The following is a 26744-nucleotide window of genomic DNA, read 5'->3' on the forward strand; positions in this document are numbered from 1 at the left end:
TGAGAGAATAAGAGTAACTGATGGACTTCAGTGTGTTTAAAAACATGCAGTGTTGAAAAGCCAGAACTGTGCTGTAGTAAAATGAATGGCTGCGTATCTGAAATAGTTTCACTATGCTCTTTTTATATCTAAGATGTATAGGAGTGAGGGTTCCTGTTAGAGCTTTGAATTGAAATTTTGGACTTCATGCCTGGATAATTTTCTGGCTGAAGAAAGCAAGATAGCAATAAGATATACTCCATGAGTCTATTTGGAAGTATGGAGGCAGCTGCAGAGGGGTAATAGGTGGCAAAGTAGAGTGTAATTTATAGCTGCAGTTTACAGCTGGTCGCTCTGCAGCAGGGATGCTTGTGTCCCAAATGCATTCCAGTTCTTTTCCAGTTTAGACAGCTCCCGAAACTTCTTTGTAAACTAGAACACTTAAATAATATTAGATAGGTCCTTTATGATGGGCATGCAATGGAAGCCACATATTCTTCTTAGATGTGTCCAGTGCTTCCTGCATCGTATACTGATTTTTAGTATCAACCTCTTTTAACCTGTCAGCCTCTTAATTTATGAATGTTTTCAATGTTCTGATTCATTGTACCATAGTTCTGCAATGCTGCTTGCATTCATGAGACCCACTCTTTCCTAAAAGACACTACTGGCTTAATTGGAGCTTGTTAAGGCTTGCGATACCATTTATGTAGGTCACAGTTTTGGTGCTTTAGTTCTGAATACTTGTTTGCTAAACTCCCTCTAAAGCTACCTGGAAAGGGAAGCTCTAAATTGTGATTAAAGAGAGCATTATATTGCTGTAGTCAATCTCAGTTCACTAATTCATGTTAGAAGTCTGCTGTAGCATAATGGCTAATTTGCTTTCATTATCAGATTGATTTATCTGCAACTCTTATTTTCCATTAAGTTGATGAGTAAAAGATTGCAAAACTTTAACCAGAACTATAAAAGCTGCATGCATATGAGAGGTTTTAACAATTGCGCATTAAAACTTCAGTATGACAGATGTATGTGATAGATACTTCGACCCTCAATACAAAGTCTAATATTTATAGTTGTGTTTCATCACTAGTGACCCATGTGTTTAACCAAAACAAAGTAAGTATACATTGTAATGTACCAAATACCTGTAAGCAACAGAGGAAGCAATACAGCAATAACTTTGATAATAGAGGAGGTAGAAGAAGAAAACCATATTTCATTCCCACAAAAATCTGTTATCTCTGTTTGGGCCTGCACTCAGTGAGATAATTGAGAACATCAGCGATCCTCAGCAGGTAAAGCTTATGGGCCCAGGTTGAAGGTGTAAGTTTCAAGTATGAAAACTGAGAACTGCTCCTTCTTGTGGGAAGACACAGGTGGGAAGCAAAAAAGATCTGTGAGGGTTTAAAGAAGCATTTTCCAGGAGTTCTGACATACTAGGGAAAAAGGGTACCAGACAAATGGACAATATCAGTTGTGTGTACCTTTCTTACATAGGAAGAAACGGGTCATGCAGAAAGGGGGAAACCCTCTGAGTTCAGAGAATGGTCCTTTTAGTGCATGTAAGGCATGTCTGTCACATTCTGTAAGTAAGGGAAGCAACTTACTGAAGTGAGGACTTAACATGGCATCTTGATCTGTTTGGTGAGCTATCTCAAGAAGTCCCTGTTAATGAAATGAACATCACCTCTTTAAGATACCCCATCAATCAAATCAGAAATAAACTTTTTGTAGAAGTCCTTGAAGGTCAGCAAGCCCAGAGGGGAAACAGTTGCTCACTTTTAACAACCTTCCAAGTCCCCAGATATTCAAAGTTCAGGACTATTCATGGCAGTTTCCTAACTGATCTCATGACTCAGGCTGGTCCTTGAGTCATCTCACTTAGATTCAAGCCATAACGCTTTATACAGAGAACCTTGAAATGAACAAAGTCTGAATTCTTCAGGCCTTTGTTTTTAGCCTGTCCTCATTCTCTCTTACAGAATTCCTTTGCTGCTGCTACTCATGTGAAAAAATGATGTGCTGAATAGTGATCCGACCACAATAAATTTAGGGGATGAATAAGCAAGCACAGGGTTGCAACTATGTAACTTCTTGAATTTAAACAAATTCTGTGATCTTGTGAAGCCCAACTCATCTCGGAAGGTGTCTTAATATATGTGGCAATGTTGAAATATGGTGTCATGGTGGTGACTTCATTTTGATCAAGGACTGCACAATTTTCTGCACATAAGTTTCATTGCTTTTGCCTTTGGTCTTCATTGCTGCGACTGGGACTTGTCTGTGAGATCTCTGTAGTCAGTATTATTGGAAAAACCTACTTTCAATGTATTTTCTTTTCAAAGAAGGAATTTCAAGAGAAAAATAGGCTTGTTGATTTATTAGTGCTAACAGGCTTTATGTGCTTTGCCTTAGGAATAACTGGAGCTAGTTCCCCACAAACATCTGGTTAGCTATCAAAGCACCAACATCTGTACTTTTGCCAGCACTGACCCATATGTTGAACAAATGCCAGTCACTTTACTTGAAAGAATTTGGAGGATAAATTGAGAAGCTCTTCATCATAAAGAAAAATGTGTTCTATTTTTATAGGATTATTTTTAGTATTGATCCACCTTTATTTTTTCTATCAAGAGAGGTTTTGTAAATATGGGAAATTTTAAAAAGTAACACCCAGAGTATTTTCCTAAATTTATAATGATTTGAATTCAGTGTCTGTTGAAGTCAGTTATGGAAATCTTTTCCACTTTTTCTTTAGTAGTCTAGTTCTGACTTCAACTGTTCTGACTTTGGCTGTAAAGAATGTCTATGAACAAGGTCAGTTTCTTCAAGCAAACTTATCCCTTCAATTACCTTATGGTGTTATGATATCAGATATGTTTGCAAAATAATCTACAAGAGGAGACAGCCAAAAATAGGTGTTGCAGGAAAGGCTTTTGTTTTCTAAGCATTAGTTGCCTGCATCTTTAACCAATACCTTTGCCTTTAATCTAGATTACTATATGCTTCCAGTGCACTATGGAAGAGCCCAGTGGCTCTCAGCCATACATGAGCCATTTAGTGGCCCGCAGCTGGTCTGCGGAACAATACCAAAGAGTGTTTTCAGCTGGAATTTGAGTGAGGATACTGCATGCTGGCACATCACTAGTTTTGGTGGATAGGAGTTGTCCAAGGGTCTGAAAAACACAAAAGCCACTGAAATGAACTGTTTGCAGGTTACTTGTACGGAAGACTGTCTTTGTGCCAAGACTTAGCTATGGGACTTTTATGTTTTCCTTAGTTTATTTTGCAAAGGCTTCTCTGTGTAGATTAGCCTGGGGAAGAAGGGTGGGTAGAGTTAGTAGGTAGTAGTACTGGGGAACGAAGTTGATGTTACCCAATCCAGAATCAGAAGAAACAGCAGAAGGGTTTTGTAGCCCATGCTTTTGAACTAATTTGAAGTACATAGTGATTGTGAAGACTGCCATTCCCTGTCTGACTGGCCTGGTGAGTTATGATCTGTTTCCCTCTTACAGCTGAGGGCTGGAAGATCAGCGTGTGGGCACATGCAGCGCAGTTCTCAAGCCAGCTGGCAGTTCTGTGTAGAGAGTCTTCACTGTTGAACACACAGGGTTACATTATTGCTGTTCTCTACATAGAGACTGTTTTCTTTGTTTTAAAGTTATTGATAAATACAGATTCAATTTAGATTTTACAAAATGAGGGGGTTTTAAGTCTTGTGACCTTAGCTCTTTAATGGAATTCAGACATAATTTCTTGTATTTCTACATTAGTACCTAAACAAGAAGAAAAAACCCATGAAAAACAAACAACCTATCCCCTAATTTAATCTTTAAGCTAATCCTGTCTCTTGTAGCTATCTTCTCTTAGACTTTTAGAAACAGGTCATAATAGACCACCTAACTAATTCAGCTGGATCTCATGAAATAGTTCATGACCTTCTGAAACAAATGTATTTTTCCTATTGCCAGTTGAACTTCCCAATCAGAGCATTAAGGAAATTCTCTCCAGAGACTCCTGTCTGGTTGCTTTTCTGTTAATGAAAAGATTTCCAGAAGAATGAAAAGACTTTTACATCTTCCTGCTGTATCTTGATTGACTCAGAAGAGAGGTTTTTGCTTCGTTCTTCTTAACTAATGCAACTATTTTGTACTTTCATTTCTTGATAGGATTTAACACACCAGAGAGATACAAATAAAATACCTCAATTTCTCCTGTGACCAAAAGTTACTGACAACTTTGAAGTGTGTCCCTGCCAGGAAACATGAACATGCAGTGCAGCAATGTACCAGAGACAAGTTTTAGAATGTACTCTGGTCATATCTAGATTCTAAAGTTAATGGTTTATATTCTGTATTTCTCCACAGGTAACGTACCAATGCTCAGTGCCTGCTGGGTCATCATCAGTGCCACTAAGTCAAGCAACAGAGAGAAGTCTGTAGTGTTTTTGGCAAGCCTCGCTTGCTTGCTCTCCAAGCCTGATTGTGTCAAATGAGCAGTGCGTTTGAGCTCCAACAGACCACCAGCGTAAATGCCCTCTCTTTCTCTAACGATGGTGTCTCTGCCTCTCTGGTATTAGTACCTGGCCCTGTGCATAGTTGGCATAGCTTTTACTTTCTCTGGTTTTCGTTTGTAGGAAGGCTGCAGAAGCAGTTTTTGGCCTTTTTTCCCCTAATATTTTTTGAATAGTCCCTCTCCTCAAGCAGTATAAATCAGCAATATCTCTACATAACCACGTATTACTTGTACATTAGCTGTGTCCCCACCTAATTTCATTTTGGACTTTCTGGTTTTCATATGGCAATAATCCATGGTTACTGTGACTTCCGTGCTCCTGGATACTTCTATGTATATGTTCTACATGTGTTGTCATTTCAATGTTGCGCTCATCCTTACCTAGGGATAGATTCCAGTTAAGAGGGTTTTTTCACTCCATATAGGCCCATAGCATTCAGAGTGCTATGATAAATGACAAACTACCTCAGGCACTCAAGCCAGCCCATACTGGAGTTCTGAATGTGCAGAGATTCTTCTACAAGACTGTTTTAATTCTGGAAACTACACTATATGCACTAAATATCTCATTCCAAAAGTACTTGTGGTAAAAGTAGTCTGTGAAATCCAAAGAAAAGTGATATCCTTTTACTCTGTCCAGTGGTCTGTGGGAAGAGATTATCTGAAAGCCTTAATCCTAGAGATTGCAGTAAGGGCATTATCTTAATTTACAAACTAGCCCCATGCTAGCATGCATAGTGCAGTGATTCACAGCATTGAAAAACTGCATACACACATGGAAAAGTAATTGCTACTGCACCCCGGACAGAATGATGTAATTGTTTTGCATCATTTCCCAATGACAGTAACATTTTTGTGTGTCAGGTCTGGGCATGCCCTAATGGTACCATGAGCTCCATCTTTCACTGTGTATTTTGCTAACAACCATGTATATAGTTTTGAGAAGTGTACAGTTACAGTTTAATAACCAAACTGTTATGTATTGAAAATTGATAGAAAAATTGTACTAGCCTTTGGTGCTGGAGATTCTGCTTATTCAAAGGAATCGTGGCCATGTATACTGAGTATCTCTTCTGAAGAAACCAAACTGAGGGCCATCCACTTTTTATGGCCCAGTATAAATCCCGTCTAACACCACACAAGTCTTGGATTGTTGGGTCAAGACACCTTTTAGGGCTGACCATTTTTACAGCAATACTCAAAAATGTCAAAAAATAAAAAACCAAACCACCCCACAGCAAGAACATTACTTGAAAAGATATCAGGAATTCACATAATCCCATATAGTGATGATACAGGGGGTTGACTTTTAAGAAAATGTTGCTCAAGATGTTGTTTATTTTTACTGGAAAACTTTATTTTCCTAAGAGAAATGATGACTTTTGACTACACTATGCATCTTTGCAACTGTGCATGGGGTTTTAGCCTAAAAAAATAGAAGTGGATGCTTTTTTTAATGTGGCAAAAACTTTGTTCAGTAGAATAGTTAGACCTGATTTAAGCAATGTTGACAGATTTTGTGGATCTCTCTTGAAAGAAATGTTGATGGTCACAGAGTTGTCATTCAAAGCAAGTGCTTTGTGCTGTAATCCATCTTGGAAATTGTTTGCTACTTGTGGTAGCTGTGGCTTCAGTCATCACTGTCCATGCTAGTGATGGATCAAATAAATCAGATAACATCATTTCTGCTGCTAGTCTGATGGCTGTTAAACCTACTAAGAACTTCAGAGATAGTTATAGTTCTGTGAAGAACCTAGCTACCTACAGATGCATAACTACTTGTGTTTTTCTTCCTTGTAGATAATGAGAACCTATTTTATAAATTAATTGTTCTTGGAAAGCAAATTAAAGGCATATCTAATGTTGTTGAAGCACAGCCATAGCTTGTTCTTCAGTTATTTTAGCCCAAATCCAGTTAAAACTCTGATTTGATATTCTTAAGTAATAAATGACAGGTTTAAACTTGACAGATATGAATTATATGAATCATCTTTTGGAATGCTGCTTTGATGGAAGGAGAATAATACTGATACCCATGGCTTTATAAGAAGTCCAGCCATAGTCCTCAGTCCTTACTGTTCCTCTAGATTATTTTACCACGGTGATGCTAGATGTCTATTAGCCTTCCCCTGCACAAATATTCCTGAAGTACTACTTGCTTTATTTATCTATCAGCAGAAGCCCAGTGGTGTCATAAAAGGTTAATACCACATCTGGTCTCCAGCTTTCTGCTGGTCAACTGATTTAGTTTTACTGGAGACTGCTCACTTTAAAAAGGACAAAATAATTGCACCCTATAATTACAGTGTATAAAATAATGTACAACTGTACTGAAATGTAGTATACAGAAATAAGAGCTAAATTTAATTACTAGCTCATTCATTGTATTCACAAAAAGTTTGAAGGTGAAACAGAGAGCAGCTCAAAATCAAGTTAGCAAACTCTAACTGATTTTGTGATGCATAACAACTTAATTAAACTCTTCCATATAGTGTTTTCTTTAAAAAGGGCAGATACGGTTTGGTACACCATACTGCAGAGCTTTCTCTAGTCTGTCTTTTTATAAATATTTTTGCAGCTAGTTGCTACTTTCTTATACATTGTTGTTTTGTTAATGGTAGAGCCAAGGCCAGTGAGTCTGAAAAATGCAAGCTCTGTGGTTACTACTTCCAGCAATTTGGATATATTCCCCAGCACACAGTCTACAGAAATCATTATTTGATTTCATGGCAAAAATGACTAGAGCAGAACAAACGATTGGTATTTACCACTGAACCGTTGTGTTATTATTAAGGTATCTCTTAGGCTTGTGCGTCTACTGCCTTATTTTCCCTTTTCATCACCAGCTTATGAAGCAGTGAGCCTGTTTTAAACTTGCTGATGTTATTTCTAGTATTGATGCTTTGAATCAAATACTCTCCCAAATGACCCAAAGTTAATGTTCATCAATCTCACCAAAATATGAGCTGCATATATCCTCTCCTTCTCGCTGTACAAGACTGTATAGTAAAGAAACTGTTTAACTTTACAAAAAGGGAGAAGAAAAAGAAGGTGTCCTGTAGGACTGGGTGATTCAGGAAAGGGTGTGGGTTTGCTGGCTGGGACAGCAGTCTGAGGGGGTGGTTGCTTTGTATATAATTGTAGAGCTGTGCCAAGGATGAAAGAATAGGTCTGTGCATATGAAAACAACAAGCAAGACCAAACTTGGCATGTTTTGTGCCAAGATAGAAGTTTTCAGATGGTACTTAACAGTGTTGCTTCCTGTTGCTGTTACTGGAAGTCAGTCTTCCAACAGATAATTTGGAAGTTGGTTTTCCTAAGTGTCTTAGCCTTTGCCCATGTTACCAAATTACAGCAGTAGGTCTGTGGCTCTGAAGCTTGAATTGCACCAGGTTTTCTCATGACCAGTGTGACATGTGGCAAACTGCTGTCCAAACTCCCACCATAGGAGATACTACTAAGGAAAGACCAGGTATTCTTATGCTCTCAAAGTCTTGCTGCTAGAATTTCTTTTCATAAGTTTTCTTAAGTTAAAAACAGTTTTAAATTACACTTGGAACTGAGCAGAGGGTTAAAGGATGATAGTGGTAGCTTGTAAATAATCCTACTTATGGTTAATTTGCTATTTTCCATAGCTGTTAGCTATAGAGGGGGAGGCTCATACTTCTTACTTTTCAACTGGGGCAGTAGTTTTTAGCAACAGGTTCATGACAGAATATTTGTATGTTGTTAGCAACATATACAAACTCATGGAGAGACTTAAGTAAAGGCTGTGCCCCTATGCACAGTAATGGAAATTTGTTTGTGGCTTTTTCTGTCTAATTCATATTTTGAAGGACTGATTACTTCTAAAGACATCTTACCCTCTTCTTGCTGTCAAGGTGAGCAAATTCAGACTTCCCTTTCCTCCCTTTCCAAAACTTTGCTTTTGAATCTGTTTTGCACTCTGCCTTGTTCAAAGCAGCTACAGGAAGTGAGTAGAAAGCAAGAGATGCTTTCACTTGGCCCAGATTCCGAGAGCTTTCAGGTGTTTCTCTGATCCAAAATGTTTTGGAACAAACTTGCGAATGTTTCCCGCAAGTGTTGGTATAGTGTCTACTACGATGTGGTGGACATCATGCTTCTGTGAGACTGCTGATATGTTTATTAACATGTTATTTCTTGTCAGCTTCATCAAGAGCAACCGTGTTTATGTATAGGAGGACTGCCACTCTAAAACCAGTAAAACACATGAAAAAGGTAGGGTATTAATAAAGAGCTTTGGCCCCATGTGCAGCAGAATGATTCAGGATAAATAAGAAGGAAACTTCCAATGCTTGACATTTTTTGCCAGTAGCAAAATGTCACAAAATGAAAATGAAGCAGAAAGTTAGAAGTTGTTTTCAAAAGCAGCTTAACGAATGAATGGATTTCAGGCGCTATGTTTGCAAACATGACAAAAAAAAATTTTACGTCTTTGCTTTTAAAATAATCTTAAGATCTAAAATACCCGCCACCTGTTCATCTTGTTTGATGATGCTTTTTGAGCACTCTTTGTTCTTGGTCTTTTAAATATGTTCAGAGATCACTATATATCCAAAAAGTAGAACTCTGAATTTTATCTTTTGTATGTCATGTAGATGTGTATCTGGGTGTGATTTTCTGCTGTGTACATTGTTCTCTGTGCATCAGATTGCAAATAGCATGTACTTAAACTCCACTGCTAAAATATTAATATGTTGCCTTTATTTTGGCAAGCCATAAAGATGCAGAAGATTTAATGGACGTGAAAGCATTAAAAGGAAGCTATTGTTCAACAAACTTTAGCTTTCATTTATCCTGTTACTCTAATAAATGCAAGATGTTGAAGGGAAAGGAGTGGTCCTAAGAGACCAAACAAATAATGAAGCTACTTAAATTTGTCATTTTTCTTTCATGGTTGCACTCAAATCTAAAATGTACACAGATGTTATTTCTGTATAGATAGTTTCAATGTTTGCTTCTCCTTTTTGAGCACTGTCAAATCTTTTCCGTAATGTTTATAATATGACTTCCTTTTTTTTTTTTTTTATAAGTTTGCTGATTTTTAAACTTTTAAGTTCATCAGATATTCCATTATTGCAGAGTGTAAGGAATTATTAGTGTAGTGGAGAGCTGTTGCATCAGCAGGGCAGTTTTACCTTGTCAGTCTGTGGGTAAGGCGCCAGCTTTGAGTCACACAGAAGCATAACAGCAATGACAGTAACTTCCCTTTCACATATGTGTGTTGTGATTTGCACTCAGTTTTATGAGTTTGATTTTTTGAAGATGTGGGAGTTCAAACAGTGCACCCACTCTATCTGAGCCTCAGCTACAGCACAACAGCAATGGTCTTCTGTGCACAGAGGTGTCTGGTGCTTCAGTTGATGGTGGTTCCCATGCTATCAGTCCTGTGTTGGACCTGTGGAAATAAAAGTACGTGGATTTGGACTGATTCATAATGCAGCAGGTTGGAAGTTGCTTGGCCTCTCCTAATGCTCCCCATCTGACCCCTCTAGTAGTTTACCGTGTAAGGATCTCAATAGCTCGTGAAAGTTTGTATAAGAGAGGGAAGCAAATGAACTTTCTCTATGCATGGCTATCATAGGTCGATTCAGATTTTCTTGGAAAACTCCCGTCTGTGTCTGTTCCTTGAGACCACATCTGCTGACCATCATGCACTGTAAGAAATCTAGGATTTATGAGATGAAGGCAACACTGAATGCAAGCTCTCATGCTACCACATGTGTGATGACTTGCTATGTGCTTCGGTGAATCGTTCTGTTGAGGTCTTCCCTTGGAGGCTATGTAGTCATGTGTCTGGGAGCCTGAAAAAAAATCAACAATTCCTTGGAACACACCCAGAAAGATTTTTGTGGCAAAAAGAGCAGCAAATTGATGTGTGGTAGTTTTGCATCTTTGATTCTTGTCCTAAGGATAAGGCTGCAGGAAAAGAGGAGGTGGCTTGGACATGACTTGCGGAGCTATTGCACCTGACTGAACTAAAATAGAGATGACAGCAACTGAACAACACAAGAAGCTGTTCCTGCTGAAGTGAGTTAGCAGGAATTGAATGCAGTCATTGAATACGGTGTTTACATGATACGAGGACTTATAGATATTTTTCCTTTTTCTGTACTGTTACTTAAAATCTACTTGTTCTTTCCCCAAACAGGCCTCCACGTGGTGAAAAAAGAGGAAATGTTTGGAAAAATGTGTTGCGCAGACTGATACATGCCTCCTAAATCTGTTTCTCTCTGTAGCATTATCCTTTAGCAGAAACACTTGAATTCTGCAGCTTCTGTCATACAATGGGCTTAAATCAGGATTAAATCCTGCTGAAGAAGTCAGTGGTGCAAAAGCTGGTGCGAGATAAGTCAGGAATCCTTTGCGATTGTTATTGCATTAGATATATGAACCATAGTTTGCTGTCTGGCTTAAGAGAAGTCAAACATCCTCTGTGTCAGAATGGATGTATTTCCTTCCATCAGAAGGAAGCTATTGCTCAAAACCAAGCTGTGCCATGCTCACAGTAAATAGGCATGGATACTGCAGTAGTGTTAGTAGCAGTGTTCTTCCATCTGTGTGTTAGACTGAGCAGAATAGAATTTCCAGTGTATGTGAATGCTAGGCTGGAAGCCCAGCATGCAGCCTGGTTAGCTGCTTGGCCTGGCAGGCTCTGTGCTGCCAGTGGAGCAGCAAAACCAGCATGGCATCTGTCATAACAGGGCTTGTCTTCAGAAGCTAATTTTGAAACACCAGCAGTTCAGATGTGAAGTTCCCAGAGGTGGCTGTATTTGATCAGTACTTGACTGTCACAGACCCATCAGTGGTGGCGTGAAGTGTTTTGTGAACGTATGATAAACAGTTTGAACAAAATTCTCCCCATGGAAAGTGATGTTGCCTCCTTTAATTAAGTAGTTTCCAGTGCATTAGTTTAAAATCCAAAGCTGGCTGGTGTTTTGCTCTCCCTGTAGTCTTAAATCAAAATCTTATTTATTTATTTGATTATAAAACGAAGACAAAAAAATAGAGGATATCTCCATCAAATTCTGGATGATTTTGGTTATGGCTTGTTTCTGTTCAGAATCAATGTATTTGCAATTTATAGTACATTGTATGCTGCTGGTGGCAGGGTTGAAGCCAAAGACTCTGAAAGATGATGAAAAATTAATCACTTGTTTTAAAACAAGATGCTAAGGTTGCCAGCTCTGTACGACCAGAATGCGAGCTGGAATCATTCGACTCCATGAAGACCTGTTATTTCTAATTAAAGATCTAAGAACATCCAGCTGATCCAGTAATCTGATTGTCTCAAACATCTCTTAATGCCTTAACAATGAAAAAAGACCTACATATTTCCTTCTCAAACATCATTGCTAGAGTGCCTGCAAGCATGAGTCATTTTTTGTGTCTGACCAGTGGTGATAAGGAAGCAAATGATACCTTATGGGTGTCTGCAGCACATCTACAATCAGCAGAAATATTTTTTGTACCTTATTTTTGATGTTAGAGCTCTTTTTTCAAGAGGAATGAAGCTATATACCATCATAATTTTTCTCTTATACAATGAAAAATAAATACTATGAATATTTTGATTTCATACTTGTCTCAGAATAATACAGATTTTTTTTAATTGAATGTGGAATTTTCACACTTAAGAGGTTTGAAAATAAAATGCTACATGGTTTCTAGTCTACAACCTAATATCCCAGATAGCAGCTGAAATCTGTTTTCCTGAGTTGTACATTGTCGCTGACGATTTTGCTCTCATCTTTCATTGGGGCTGTTGTTTCTCAGGACAATAAGGGTACTTGCACATTCAGAAATGCATTTCATTTAGTTTTCATGTAAGGAGGATGATGTCTGTAGTTCTGCCTTTATGGATGTGGAAGGTAAAGCAACAGGATAAGACTGTTGGCATTGTAGGAGACAGTCCCTGCTCCCATATTCTAATGATAGCTGAATATCTGTAAGAGAGCATGTCTAGTTGAAGGAGGAGACTTAAAACACTCCTTTAATGTTTTGAATATTTCCATGGCCTTTTTAGTATGATAAACAAAAATGGCAGTTATTTTGCTCTAGAAATAAAAATAAAAATTCTGTTTGATGTGACCAAAAAAAAGTTTTTATAGTGTGTAGTAGCACACCACTAACTGCATTACAGTTTAGGTTGTGTCAATATTTCCATCATACATCAAATTTTCAGGATTTTTGTCAGCTATATAAGTCTGCTTCAGTCTGAAACTTGGCAAGGTGTTTCCCTGCCTGAGAATGAACTTTATTCCTTTTCAACTGAAGTGTATCTGAATTCTTCATTTCTAGGATTTTATAAGTGCTTCCAGAGTATTCGTTGCTGTAATACCAGTGAGAGTGCTGAAGTGATTTTCTAGCAGGACATAGCATGTGTGTGTAAAATACTGATGATTTCATGTACAATGAGATATATTGTATTATGTGTCTGGATAAATCACACTTTGTGGTGAAGGGATTGTAATGCTTATCATAACAAGCAAGTTAGTTGCCCAGGGAGATGTAACAGAGGAAGGCACTGAGCAGGCTTTTCTACAAAACTTTGCCAGTGTATGCTAATCTTGACTTACATTTGTATTGTTTCCGCTCCTTTGCTGAGCTGATCTTTGAGCGACTTCAGTTTGTGTTACATTGTGGTGAATTGCATAGTGATGTTCAGATGAATGTAGAGTAGGATTAGACTGAAACCCCATTATCTGGCCAGTCCTCAGGAGATGTAAAGTGATAGGTCTCCTGCCTTGACTGGAACTACTCGCCATCCAGAGGAGTGCAAGAACGATTTATGTCAGAGGCTTTTTGTTGTATAGCTTCCAAAGAAAGCAGTGGGAATGGTGTGGATTACTGTCTTCTGTGTCATTAAAAACAATCTTGAGAACTGATCCCTTCCTTGCCCCTGTCTATGAATTCTAGCACCCAGTGTTTCAGGTATATAATATTTGCCTTCTGCAATTTGAAATGTGTTAACCATGGCACTCCTTAAATTTATTTTTTTTTTTCTAAGCCACTCGAAAATGGTATAGTTAAAGGAGATACTGTTTTCCTGACCTTATTTCATTCTGGTTTTGGTTCATAGCAGGCTTGATGTCCAGGCCTAGTCAATGGTAACAGGGAGAGAATTCTATTCACACAGCATCTTTCCTACAATCATTGAGTTGTACTTCACAAGAAGTGCCTCTCCGCCCCCCACTTGCAGCACTTCGTAACAAAAGCTTCAATTCCTGTTTGTATTCAGTTATCTCACAAGCTTTCATTGAGCTACAGGGATGTTTTGGAAATGTATTTGGTTGAACTGCCTGAATGCAGTATCAGTTACAAAAGCAGTCTTAGACCCTGCCTGTGCTCACTTTGTTGACCTCTAGAGCTCGAGTCAGGGTCTAGCTAGTGAGCATACAGTCACCTTTTTTTAAAGAAAAAATATATGTATTATGTGTTGCCTTTTCTATGCACCTGTAATATTTAGGTGTCTTTTAAATTATATTACTGATGGAAGCTGTGAAGTATTAGTGTATTCATACTGCAAATTCCATGTAATTAGTGATGTTCCTGTTCAGGACAATATTAGTCCTGTGACTAAGATGTCAGGTGCTGGCTATTAACCTCTAGTTCTTTCTCTCCCCTGCCCCCTCTTTTAGAGGCCTTTGAGTCTTTGCTTCGCTTTGCTGAAAACCGCACGAGTTCCCTGTTTGAGACAGCTTACAGACCTATGGCAAAAGAAGCAGCAGAGCCTGTTAAAGAACTTTTTACAGACATCTCTCTCTACATTCTGGGCGCAGAGACTACAGTGGAAAGTGCAGTATTACGGTTCTTTGACAGTCTCTTTCCTCTGGTGTATAGTCGGCTAATAAACCCAGGAATTACAGATTTATCAGAGGACTATACAGAGTGTCTACGGCTTACAAGGCAAGACATAAATCCTTTTGGACGCTATTCTAAAAACATGGTTACAGAGCTGTCAAAATCTCTTTGGGCAAGTAGGATGCTCAGCCAGGCCCTCAGTCTGGGCATTGAAGTGATAAATACTACTGAACATGCAGCTCTGACGAAGGAATGTAGCAAAGCTCTAGTGAAGATGCAGTACTGCCCGCATTGCCAGGGCCTGACGCTAATCAGACCCTGTGTCGGATATTGTCTAAATGTAATGAGGGGCTGTTTGGCCAGTGTGTCAGAACTGGATGCACAATGGAGGGAGTATATCTCCACGCTGGAATATCTGACTAATGAAATGGCTGCTTCACATGATCTGGAAATTGCACTGACGGGAATCCGGAACTCCATCAACGAAGCCATCCTGCATGCACAGTTGAACGGACCACAGCTCTCTGCTACAGTAAGTGCTCTCTAATTATTCACTGCTTCCATTTATCAGTTTTGGTATGTGATGAATAAACATTTAAATAAGTTGGTGTTGCCTTTGCATCAGTTTTCAGTCTTCAACTGGATCTTTGTTTAACAGTCTGTGGAAATGTTACAGATAATTATGATGGGTCTCAGTAGAGTCTGCTTTGAAATGGAAAAGTTGGGGCCAAACTTAAGAAGCAACCCTGTAAAGGAGATAGCTCTGGCTTGTCTGCAGAATTTTCTAAACAAAAAATTGGGGTATATTATACTTGATACAATAACATATTTTCATGCTCTAAAACATCTGCTCCTGTAACTCTAGGAGCAGTGTTTCCCTGGCATGTGAGTATTTGCAGTGTGTGGAGACACTCCACAGGAATTGGTATAAGGGGTTAGAAAAGTGGGTTTCTAAATAAAGGCAAATGAATTAACTTCCATAATTTTACAGTCCCTTTATTTTTGTGTTGACTGAGACATCAGGAAGGCAGTATGGGTCTATAATGTGTACACCTGTCATACAAGAGCTGGAAAAAGATAATGAAAAAAACCAAAATTATTTGACAGCATTTATATAAGTAAAGGATAAAAATACACTTAAAATGGATCTGGTTTTGTAAGTGGTAGGTTAAGGAAGAAAGAACTAGATGGTAGAACTACGTCATAAATAATAGAGGCATATGACTGGCGGGTGTTCTCTCAAAGTGTTGAAGACTAGACCAGAAATTATTAAAATGAGTAATGATGCAGCTGACTACATCTGTATGAAGTTCAACATGACTGTTAATGGAAAAAAAATGTAGCAGTGTGGCCTTGAGCAGGGTAAAGACTAATCTAAAAAATGTGTATAGTTCTGCCTATCTTGAAAGTAAAGATATTATTGCAGAGAACAAATGAGAAGGAAATGCACAGATCTAAAACCTTAATTCCTGTGCTGAACTCTAGTTACCATATTATGCAAGAGAATAAAACACTTCAAAGAGTCTATGGAAAGAATCTATGGCAGAAGCTATTCTAAACTGAGGAAGCATTTTACTGGGAGAAAAATTCCTATATGTTTGTAACCTTCCAAGATACCTAGTATCATAGCTCTCTTCAATTTAAAACACCTGACAGACTTACAGTCAGTATAATATGTGGCTCATAAAAAAAAACCAACCACTTTTAGTAATCTGATAAAATTTTCATTTGATATTTTTCATTATCTCAGTTCACATTGCCCCAGGTTCTTCTTGCTTTTTCTTAAATGACACTTGTCTGCTAGTTTGTCTGACATCCAAGAATAAACATGGAAAATTAAGAAAATACTTGTCCAGGTTCTTGCATAGTGCACAGTAGACATTGGAGCCTGTGTGCCTTGTAGAACAGCAGGTCTTCATCGTGATAATATCTAGTTGGTAGTGTCATAATTTATCCCATAAAGCAGTATTAAACCTAGAAAAAAATGATCAGTATTCTTGCATCTGCGCTGATTTTCACTCAGAAGTTATTTTTATGTGACTCTATAAGGGAAATGAAAATCAAAGTACACTATTATTATATTAATTTTATCTGACTGTAGATAGATACCTCTTAAATTATCACACAGCTTTGTTACTGATTACAAAGAAATAATTAGGAATAAAGTTAAGCTTTCTGACTACTAGCAGCAAAAATGGTCTGACAGGTATTTCCTGCAGTATATGCAGCATGTTACAAAACACTAAAACATAATTCTGAATTGCATTTGTAAGCCTCATAATTAATATGCACTTGCTTATCTTACTGATTGGGATAAAATTCATAATCCAGGTGAATATCAGATAATTAATTACAGATTAACTCAATCAGTGTATTGCTTTTATCTGATTTGGAAATAGAATTTGCTCTGAAATGGCTTTCGGGATGAGGATTTTCTTTAAGGATTATTCAAGTAAGTTTATTTGGGTCTTTCTCAGTTCCCTAGCACTGACTTTAAACATTTTCCACCTTCCATTCAGAATTGATTCAGAAAGTGCTATTGTGTTTAAAACTACATTAATTCTTTTTTCCCCAGTTATCTTTGTTCCTCTCACTAGCGAAATCTCTGGGCACAGAAGATTGTGTGTTGTTTTAGGGACTGCTCTCTAGGATAGCAAAGGATGTTTTCTGATTGAAAATAAAAACTATATGCCAGGGTGTGTTATCCTCAGTCTTCTACCTTTTTCAGTTGTCAGCAGGGTAAGATTATATTTTGAAGACAGAGCATGTTCCATTATTTGAGCAAGCATTAGTCTGATACTGATTTAAAACTTTACTGATTAGCTACAGAAGATAATAATTATTTAGAAAATTGAGCCTAATTAAGCTGTAATTCATTCCCTGAAGAAACGGAAAGGAGTTCAATCCTCAGCTTCAGGATTTCCAGCTGTGAGATGGCTTCTTGGAGTCTGGGGTCTGATTCTCAATTACACTGGGGTCCTTTTGGGCTGTGCTGATGAGATTTTGTACCCAGTGTATTTACTATTTGTTTTACTTACAGGAAAAAATTTTCAGAAAATAAGATACCTTCTCTTTTCCCTTCATAAAAATGTAGAGAGCTTTTTCTATTCACATGGTATGCTCTTCAGCTTCTGCAAAACTGGAAATGTTGAACTTCTGTACAGTTTCCATTACAAATGCTGTAATTGATTTCATTCAATTATAAATAATCTATGGAAAACTCATTCAGGAAAGCAGAGCACTCAGTAATTTTCATTTATCCTGAGGCAGCCTTAATTAATGCACCTGCCCCTTTAGGAAACATGTTACATTTTTTAATAGACAATATGGCTAAAAATTAGCGTAGTTCTTCAGCTTGCTGCCTGCCTGGATGATAATGAATAATGGAAGGTTAGATTATGTTTTCTTTAAAACGGGGGGAAGGGGTGAAATAAACCAATAAAGCACTTATGGTACTTTGCTCAAATGAGGTGCAGTCAGTTATTATAAATTCTAAAAAAAAAATAATCCTATTTGTATGAAGAGTGCATAACTTCCAAGAGACTGGCCTCTGCTGATCTCGTCCATTATAGCCAGAGAATTGCCTGATTTGCTGGGATTGCATATGTGAAAGGTCACCTTTAAGATACTAGTAATCTCTCCTCGGATTCCTCCAGAATGTGCCATACCATTTGTTCAAGGATACTGGCCTGCATCCAGCTTACTTAACCTAATGTGGGCCAGCCGTGGTCTGCAGCATCAGCAATCATCACCATTACTTTCTGGTTTGTCTGCAGGAATCTAATTGTCTTTCATATTGGTAGGAGCTCTGACTGCTTGTTTGGTGCCAGCTGCAGAGACAAAGTTTGTTCACCCTTCTTGTTTCTTCTTTTTGTGTCTTTGTGTTTTAAAGACAGTCTTATTTTTCATGTATTCAGCTTATTCTATTGCTGTACTACAAACCCTGTATTTGTGCATCATTCCTGATTTTTTTAAATTTGATTTTAATTTTTTGCTCAAAGTGAAATACCCTCAACTAAAATGCAGCTGGGAGCAAAGGCAGTTTTGAAATGCATGTGGCCACTGGCACTTTGGGCAAATGTATCACCAGGTAGTGTAACAAACGCTGTCTGTGCCTGTACTCCCCGAAGTCAAGTCCCAGTAAGGTGGTGTCCCCATTGTAGGGCTGGTGAGGGCTTGGCTTGAAGCCGCCTCGAGCCTGCCAAGGGTCCTGCATGGGAACAGGTATTGGAAACAGAATAAAATACGAGCTAGGGAAGATCTTTGTTGAATCAGAAATGGTTGGAATCTGGGTGGCCTCACTAACTATAAATCTGGACCACTACTGATACAGAACACATCCCAGTGCTGCAGTTTTGGCTGCAGGTGTGCTCTGCAACTTCTGCAAAAGTGGAAAAGCTCAGGGGAGCTTGGTCATCTGGCTTGCAGAGTAGCACCGTTCTTCCTGGTCTGGATCTGAAAGGCACTGATGACCTGCAGGAGCACAAGAGTCAATGTCCTAGACTTCCTCTAGGCTTTGCCAATTCGTGGTTACACAGAGATTCATCTCCTCTGTTTGTGAAACAGAAGATACTGCTTCCCTGACTCAGAGGAGTGTTCTGAGCTCTACTAGCAAAGAGATGGTTCTTTCATTTACTAGATTATCTAAGTGTGCAGGATGCATTACCTCATGTTGGTAAGCTTTGTGATCCTGGGTCCCCTCTGGGCTTCTGGAAACCATAGAATCACATGAATCACAGAATGGTTTGGGTTGGAAGAGACCTTAAAGATCACATAGTCCCAACCCCCCTGCCATGGACACGGACACCTTCCACTAGCCCAGGTTGCCCAAAGCCCCGTCCAGCCTGGCCTTGAACACTGCCAGGGAGGGGGCAGCCACAGCTGCTCTGGGCAACCTGTGCCAGGGCATCACCACCCTCACAGGGAAGAATTTCTTCCTTAGATATAAGCTAAATCCATCGTCTTTTGGTTTAAGACCATTACCCCTCATGCTATCCCTACACTCCCTGATCAAGAGTCCCTCCCCACTTTTCCTGTAGCCCCTTTAAGTACTGGAAAGACACTCGAAGTTCTCCCCGGAGTCTTCTCTTCTCCAGCTGAACACCCCCAACTCTCTCAGCCTGTCCTCACAGGGGACAGTTCGTGGCCTCCTCTGAACTTGCTCCAAGAGGTCCAAATGGTGATTTGTTACTCATTCCACAACTGTGTGCAGTGCTGTATGGGTGGCTGGCAGGGATTGTGTGTATCAGTTGCAGTCATTGGGTCACGCTTTAGCAGCAAGCTGCATGAAGCTGCCAACCCTGATATTTGGTGCTTTTCTCTGAGTCTTAATTCAAATGGCGGTGAGACTACATTGAAATACCTCTTGATTAGAAAAATTCTGTACTGCTTAAGTTACTGTCTAGTAGGTCTCCATTTGTCAAGGGCAAAGATTTTCAAAGAAACATTTTATGGTCTGAATTCCACTTCAGCTCAATAGAACTTGAACACATAATTACTCATTATTCTTTTAAGCGCTTTTCCCAGGTATTGCTACAACTTCTGCTCTGCATGTGGCTTCTTGTGAAACCTGCCTGCCTGCCCACATGGTGAAAAATGCAAAGTGATGTGTGTTAGCAGAAATATTTGGAATGTGGGAAGGCACATATTCCTCATGTGTTCTTGTTGCACGAAGTTGATAAGCATAAAGTACTTGTTACTTGTTATAGTGGCTGAACAAGTATTAAATGAAGAGAATGTAAAAAGCCACAAACCTAGTATTTTTAGAATGGCCAACTATTATACAAGATAAAAGTCCAACATATTGTGTTTCTTGATTATAGGAGTAATAAAAGCAAAAGCTAATAAAAGGCTTGATAGAGAGGGATTATAAAACCTAGATATGATCAGAGATTAAGCATTAGGAGAAAGCAGAAAGATCCGTGCCTTGAGCCAGTTAATTTCTTGGAGACAAGCTTACCAATTAATGTGATAAAAGTGATGTAAAAAGTGATAGAATAAACTTTGGGAAGAGGAGCAGATAGAGGAAGGAGAAACACAGGTGATATTTCAGATGCATGATGCTAGGAATTTCAGGAGTGTCGGGAAGAACAGAATTAGTGATTGTGGGAGAAAAAAAATCTGATCAAAATCCCAGAGAAATCAATGACAGTCTTTCCATAAATTGTGAAAACATCAAGGAGAAGCATAGGTAATATTGAGAAGAGATTTACTAAATACTGATTGTGTTTTAAAGGGGATTGACTGAAGGTTGTAATGAAAGAGTTTAGCTGATGCCTATTTTTGGCAGATGATTGGTGTTTCTTAAAAATTTTGTGTTGCTCAGAAGAAACGCAGGGAGGCATGAGAAGGTGAAATCTTGTAGCAGGAACTGTTGTTCTTGATGATGAAGAAAAGCTAGACAAAGGAGTTAGGCTTTCCATGCCTGTCCAACCCCTTCTGCTGTGGTCATTTGAAGTTGTCATTGGGAGTTGGGGAGACAAATTACATAGAATTAACAGCAAATTAGAATTTAAAGCAATTAAAAAAAAATCAACAGAAAATACTTGTAGGGAGATGGTTGTTCTTGGTGGCTGGTTCATCGATCTCCTCCCAGTGGTGGTTTTAAAGATTTTATTCCTGTTGCAAAGCAGGTAGTCATGAAATGCATGCCCGTCACACTCCATTCTTTTAAAGTTGCTTCTCTGAAGCCATTTTAAAATGCATTTCTCATTGTTTCTATTACATCATCATTAATGTTTTGATTCTGAAATTGCTCTTGTTGACCACTACATGGTACTCTGCTTTGGAGGTGAATTCAGGGAAGGCCTATAGGCATATAGTTACTGAGGCATTTAACCTCTAGGTGGGGAAGATGCAAAATGCTGGTAGAGTTGGAGAGAGCTGGGAGGCAACAGTCTAAGAAGTCAGAAGCACTGAAAGGATGTCTGGTATTTGGTTCTTACAATATTCTTATGAAATAGCTGGTATTCTGGTGTCATATCTTAAAAAATAAATGGAGGGAACTTCTGTGATTCGTTCAGTAATATTCAACAAGTTCAGTGATAGAGATGGAACTAGAACTCTTTTTTTTTCTCAGTTCTTAGTATGGTACTCCAACAGCAACTCACTTTTAAGAGATACCTGAGGATAGACTTCTAGTGTCCTTTACAGGCATATATGATGAAGCTCTGCACATATCCTTAGCCAACTGGGAGTTGCAAAAATCTGTTTAATGTTGCATTTAACTAGAACAAATAATCCCTGCTAAGAAGCAGCATGTAATACCTTTGGTACTGAACAAGCAAACTATATAGATATTTGCTAGGTTCAATTTAAGGATGGAAAGGGGCATCTGCCTGTGGAAGAACATACTTGGTGTATTCTGAAATGCCTGCATTACTGTGGTGAGCTTGAGCCAGAACTTACAGGGGAATGGCCTTTGGAAAAAAAAAAATAAAAAAAAATCTTGACATAAATTTTCTGGTAAAAATTCAGCAGTGTATGGAAGGCTTACAGAAAATAATTTAGGTGGTGTGAAATTATTGGGGAGAAGAAAAAAAAATACTGAGAAATAAAAGACCTGAGACCCATTAAAATGATCCCCTTTAAGGAAATAAAAGCTTAGAGAAAAGAATGCCAAACTTAGAGCAGCAGGAGATTGTTGCACGGTAACCTTACAAATTTGAAAAGGAAACGGCAGTACTATGAACAAAATAACTTTGTGCTGAGTGAGTTCACAGCAACAAAGAGTTTCTGCCAGCCAGTAATGAACTACTTGATTAAAGACATTGAACAGTATCATAAAACACTCCTGGAGACTTTGGAGAACACTCAGAGCTGAACTCGGGTGCTTCCTTCCTGCAAATTTTCCAGTTCAGATGATCAACACCAGCTGTCAATAAGTGTAAGAACCGTAAGGTTAAAGCAGTATATTCAATTCCTTGTGGTTAGATTACTGAAAATAACTGTAAAAAAGTACAGGGAAAGTGATGTGCAATGTTTGCACTAGAAATGTTATTTTAAATAACATTTTGCTTTTTTCTAAGCAATTATCAGGAAACCTCCTCTGAAAGAAGAAAATGGAGGAAATGCCTAACTATGATGAGGTATCTGTAAATGATCTTGAAGGAGCCAGCATGGTTGCCCCATTGAAGCTGTCTGGTTTAGTAGTGCTTCTTGCAGATGTGATCTTGAATGACACAATCACTTACGTTGAAGACATGACCTTGTGTATATTGTTCTCGTGAACCAGTTACATGAATGTACGTCAGGTTCAAATCCTTTGTGAATCCAGGGACAGAAGAAGACCTTTTAGAAACCTGGTGAATGGCACTGAAGGCACACCTTGTAATGACCCGTTTCTATGCGAAAGCTAAAAGGATGGTTTTCACAGTGGCATAAAACATATAAAAATGTCTACATTAAAATTTTTATTTTTCTTGGGATTTGTTCTTATTAAGATACTGCTCTCACCTTACAGTCAGTCATGAATTTTTTAAAAATGAGCAGTGATACTATATATCTGGAATCAACTGAATTTCATGGAGTATAAGCATCTAATTCTTGTAATCAGCTTTTTAAGTCTTGCCACGTGCTATTTGCTTGATTTAAAAGCATTTTGACACTTGAGTACTGTAGAAGTATTTCTGGAAATAATCATCTAAATTGTTTAATGCATATGCCTCATTCCCATCTGTTACAAAAGTCCTCTGGAGAATTAGAGCTCATGTAGTCTTGAATAGCTCTTTAAGGGGATGCAAGGAGCTTTCTGGCCTATGTTGGTTAATGACAGTTCTCTTCCATGCAGATGTTTGATACCAAAGAGTAGCCTGATTTCCTGGAGTTAAGGATCATCTCATCTGTAATGATGGAACTGCTTGAAATTTAGTATTTACGTCAATATGAAGTGCATTAAAATTAAATACATATAATGCCAAAAATCTAAATTATTATCAATCAAAGTAGGAATAAAAACCACCATATAATTACAATTGTGTTAGTTCTGAGAGATATTTACTGGCTATTATTCAGCTGTCATGTTATTTGACTAAACACATAGCTAAGAATTTGGTTTTACATAAATTGTATAGCCTTAAATCTGCTTATGCAGAAGTGATCATTCATTTGGATGTCTCTTCATACCCAAAGGCATTCCTTGGCAAGTCCCATCTTAACATCCCAACTGACTGCTGACTTGCTGATAGTGCTTAACCACACTATTAACAAGTCATTAATCTGTAGTAAGATAAAAAGCTCTTTTCTGCCTGGCGGAGCAGTATTCAAGTTCTACTTTCCATTCCCTAAATCTTGCATTTTGTATAAACATGTAACCTGAAAGTTTTATGTTCAACATTCATATCAATGGAATTGATGGATGTAGATTTTTACCAGCTTTTATCTGAGACCAGCTCTGACTGTGATTAACCATTTATGGTTAATTACTGTGATTAGGGATTTAGGAATGATGGTGATTTGAGGCTGCTGCCTTCTGATCAATGCCTCTCTCATTGAGACAGATCACACCACCATTCTTTTTTTTTCCCCATTTACAATCAAGATACGCTTGTTTGGCCTAGTCTTATTTCCATGTGTTTGTGAAAAACGTGTCAGATATTTGTGGTCCTGGAAACCATGTTAAGCTAGTACATAGGTGAGTGTTCTCGGGAGATTTTGCATGCACATTGGCTCAAAACAGATGAAGTTCTGCATGATTCTTGTTTCTTTTGAATTGCACAGGCATATGCTAATGTATGGTGTACAGCCAGTAATTTGTCCAAATGTAGAGCGTGAGGATAGCAGGTTAAATGAAAGCCAAGAAATAGTAACCTGCTTTTCAGAGCAAGAGGCCTAAAGAGCATAGTAAAAAAATTATTTGTTATTCCCTTTGCGTTTATGGCTACCATCTTTATTTAGGGAAAATAATTTAAAAGGCAATAGATTTCTGAGAAGTACATTTTATTACTTCATTGTTGTTTTCTTCTTTATCTTTAACAAAAACTATGATGCACCATCGGTATTAATTCTAAATACATGCTTAAAAGTGTATGGTTGATAAAGCAAGGGTCCTTGGTCTTTGCAGGAGCGTTAAGCCTGCCCCTCTGTGATGTTAAGTGCTATAAAGACTAACACAAGGGTTCGCAAGCACTTGGGAACACGTTAACATACACAACCCACTGCTTTTCTTCGCTCCTTCAAACGAAGCTGAATCTTTTTTAGGGTGTAGATAATCAATTCGGTTCTAAAAGGCTAGTTCATGAAGCATCTATTTTTATTTAGTAAGAATTAGCTTATTCTAGTATTGATTTGAGTTTAGCTTTTCTCAAAGGTCTGTGTATCTGCATGATATAACAATTGTTTTCTCAAAACCAGCTGCTTTGCTTTTGTTTGTTTGTTATACTGAGTCTGAGTTTTTTCAGCACCTTTTGGTTCCTAGAAAATTGGTTGCTGTGAACTCTATAGCCAAGTGTAATTTTATTAACATAATCATGAAAAGCAAAACCCAGAGTCATAACCTGTGTAAAATATATGTTCAGAATGATGCTCATTTTCACCCTGAAATTGCAAATGCTGAAGAGTGTAACCTAAGTCATCATATCTGTCCTGTTTGACTTTCACTTGACGCTGTGTGGAGGGTGGGTCTGATGAGCTACAGAATAGAAGTCCTATCAAAGCCATAATCATAAACCTGCCAAGACAGCCCAGTCGTAATTTCCCAGAGACACTGAGCACTCTCTATCTTACTTGGAATATGATTCTGGTGTCAGCGCTTCACCATTATTGCAGTTGAAAGATGAAGGACGTAAATATGGTAAGAGTCCAGGATTTTGCTTGGAGCACAATACTGAGCAAGACAATCAGTGGTTGGGATAATATTTATGGAAATGATGATACTCAAGATGAAAGGTGGTGTGTTTAGTGTTTCAACAAGGGTTGTGTACACTTTATTAATTGTTTCTACTTCTTTCTTTTGTGTTCTATTCTGTGTACCTGTTGTAAGCCTCCCTAGATTATGTAAGTCATCTACAGAAATTGAGTGCTATTTTCTATTACAAAATCAATTTAAACTACAAAAAAGAAATTAGATGTGCAGGGTCTTTTTTATGAACCTGACTTTTTGTATTGTGGTTTATTAAACATGATGGATTTTGTAGCTGTGGTGCTTTAGAATTTTGGCACTTCTGTTTGTTGTGGTTAATTTTTGGTCTTATAAATTAACAAGGCATCAAACAATGAAGTTAGAGTGTTGCTGGGTTGGGGTCCAGTCCCTGGTAAAAAATGCAGCCCTAGCATATTGGCAGCTAGACTGCTTGTTATTCATTGTAAGGCGTCTAGCTATGGGAGTGTTAGATGTTTGACAGCATTGAATAGATTCCAGTCAGCCACACAAACTACCTCCAGTGAAGTGGAAAGGACCATAAAATTGTTTTAGCAACAGCTAATTCTCTTGAGTCTTTCAAGGCTTTTTTTTCTCTTTTTTTTCTTTAACTGTTTGGTTGCCAATAGAGGATTTGCCAATTTAAACAGTAAATGTTCCCAGTTTGATTACATTTTTAAAGATTAGTTATAAAAGCTTTTCACTGATTTTGCATTTAGCATAGTTTAGATTTTGAAAAAAAACCCAACAGCCGAAGTGTATATTTAACAATTCAATTTTTCTTTGAATGTAAAAACTGAACTATAAAGAAACTTATAGCACTGTTTTTTTAAAAGTGATTTTTCAGTAAATAACTTCCAGTCTTATTTTTATCAGCAAGGCATTTGGGTACTACGTCACAGGGTACAAGTCTGTTAACTTGTAGGTATTTCGCTTCATGTCCCTGCTCATCTTTTACCTGTTGAAATGCCACACAGGCTTAGTGCTGCAGGGTTCTTTTACAAGCAGCTTTGGGACTAACTTGTCTTTTCAGTCTCTAGCTAAAGATGTCTGTTAATTCTTCCATCTTTCCTTACTTTGAGTAAATTTTTTTTTCTCATTAATAGCTTAGACTGTGGATTCAGTGTGTGAAAGAACATAAAAACGTGTCCTCACCTGTCAAATGCCTCATAATATAAGAGCTTATAATGTGCCATAGTTCAGTCTTTTAAAAAAAGCCATGAATACAAAGTGTTTAAACAGACTGGGAGACACAGTGACAGTAGCTTTGGAGGAAACCTGAAAAATTGTGGCTTTTGGGTATACAGGGGAAGATGGAGAATGAGAAGATCCTCAGCTGTAACAGCTTCATTGAAGGGACTTAAAGAACCAGGAACCTGGGTAAAAGAGGTTCAGTTCTGCAATTTGCCTGGGTGCAAGGCTTTGTACTGCTGACAGTTGATGGGCAAATGAGTGAAAAGCAAGTTGGTTCTCTTGTCACCTTTGGCCACAAAAGAGGCTGCTTCTTGTGAAGAACTGTCTTGTACACTGGGGAAGATGACATATCATCCACCTTTTCCTTTACTTT

General features: G+C 38.2%; 1 protein-coding gene across 2 annotated transcripts in view; it reads left to right on the forward strand.

Moving 5' to 3' along the window:
- Nucleotides 1-26744, forward strand: part of LOC113483530 (glypican-5-like) — a 367287-nt gene that overhangs the window by 49541 nt on the left and 291002 nt on the right. For both annotated transcript variants that reach the window (XR_003399037.1, XM_026855147.1), the window contains exon 2: nt 14160-14854. Coding sequence is in view for 1 of the 2 variants with exons in the window: in XM_026855147.1 (XP_026710948.1) it covers nt 14160-14854 (695 nt within the window). In the remaining variant the exon portion in view is untranslated. The remainder of the gene's footprint in view (nt 1-14159; nt 14855-26744) is intronic.

Source organism: Athene cunicularia, assembly GCF_003259725.1.
Source record: "Athene cunicularia isolate RWA chromosome 9 unlocalized genomic scaffold, athCun1 chr9_part1, whole genome shotgun sequence".
Classification (NCBI taxonomy): Eukaryota; Metazoa; Chordata; class Aves; order Strigiformes; family Strigidae; genus Athene; species Athene cunicularia.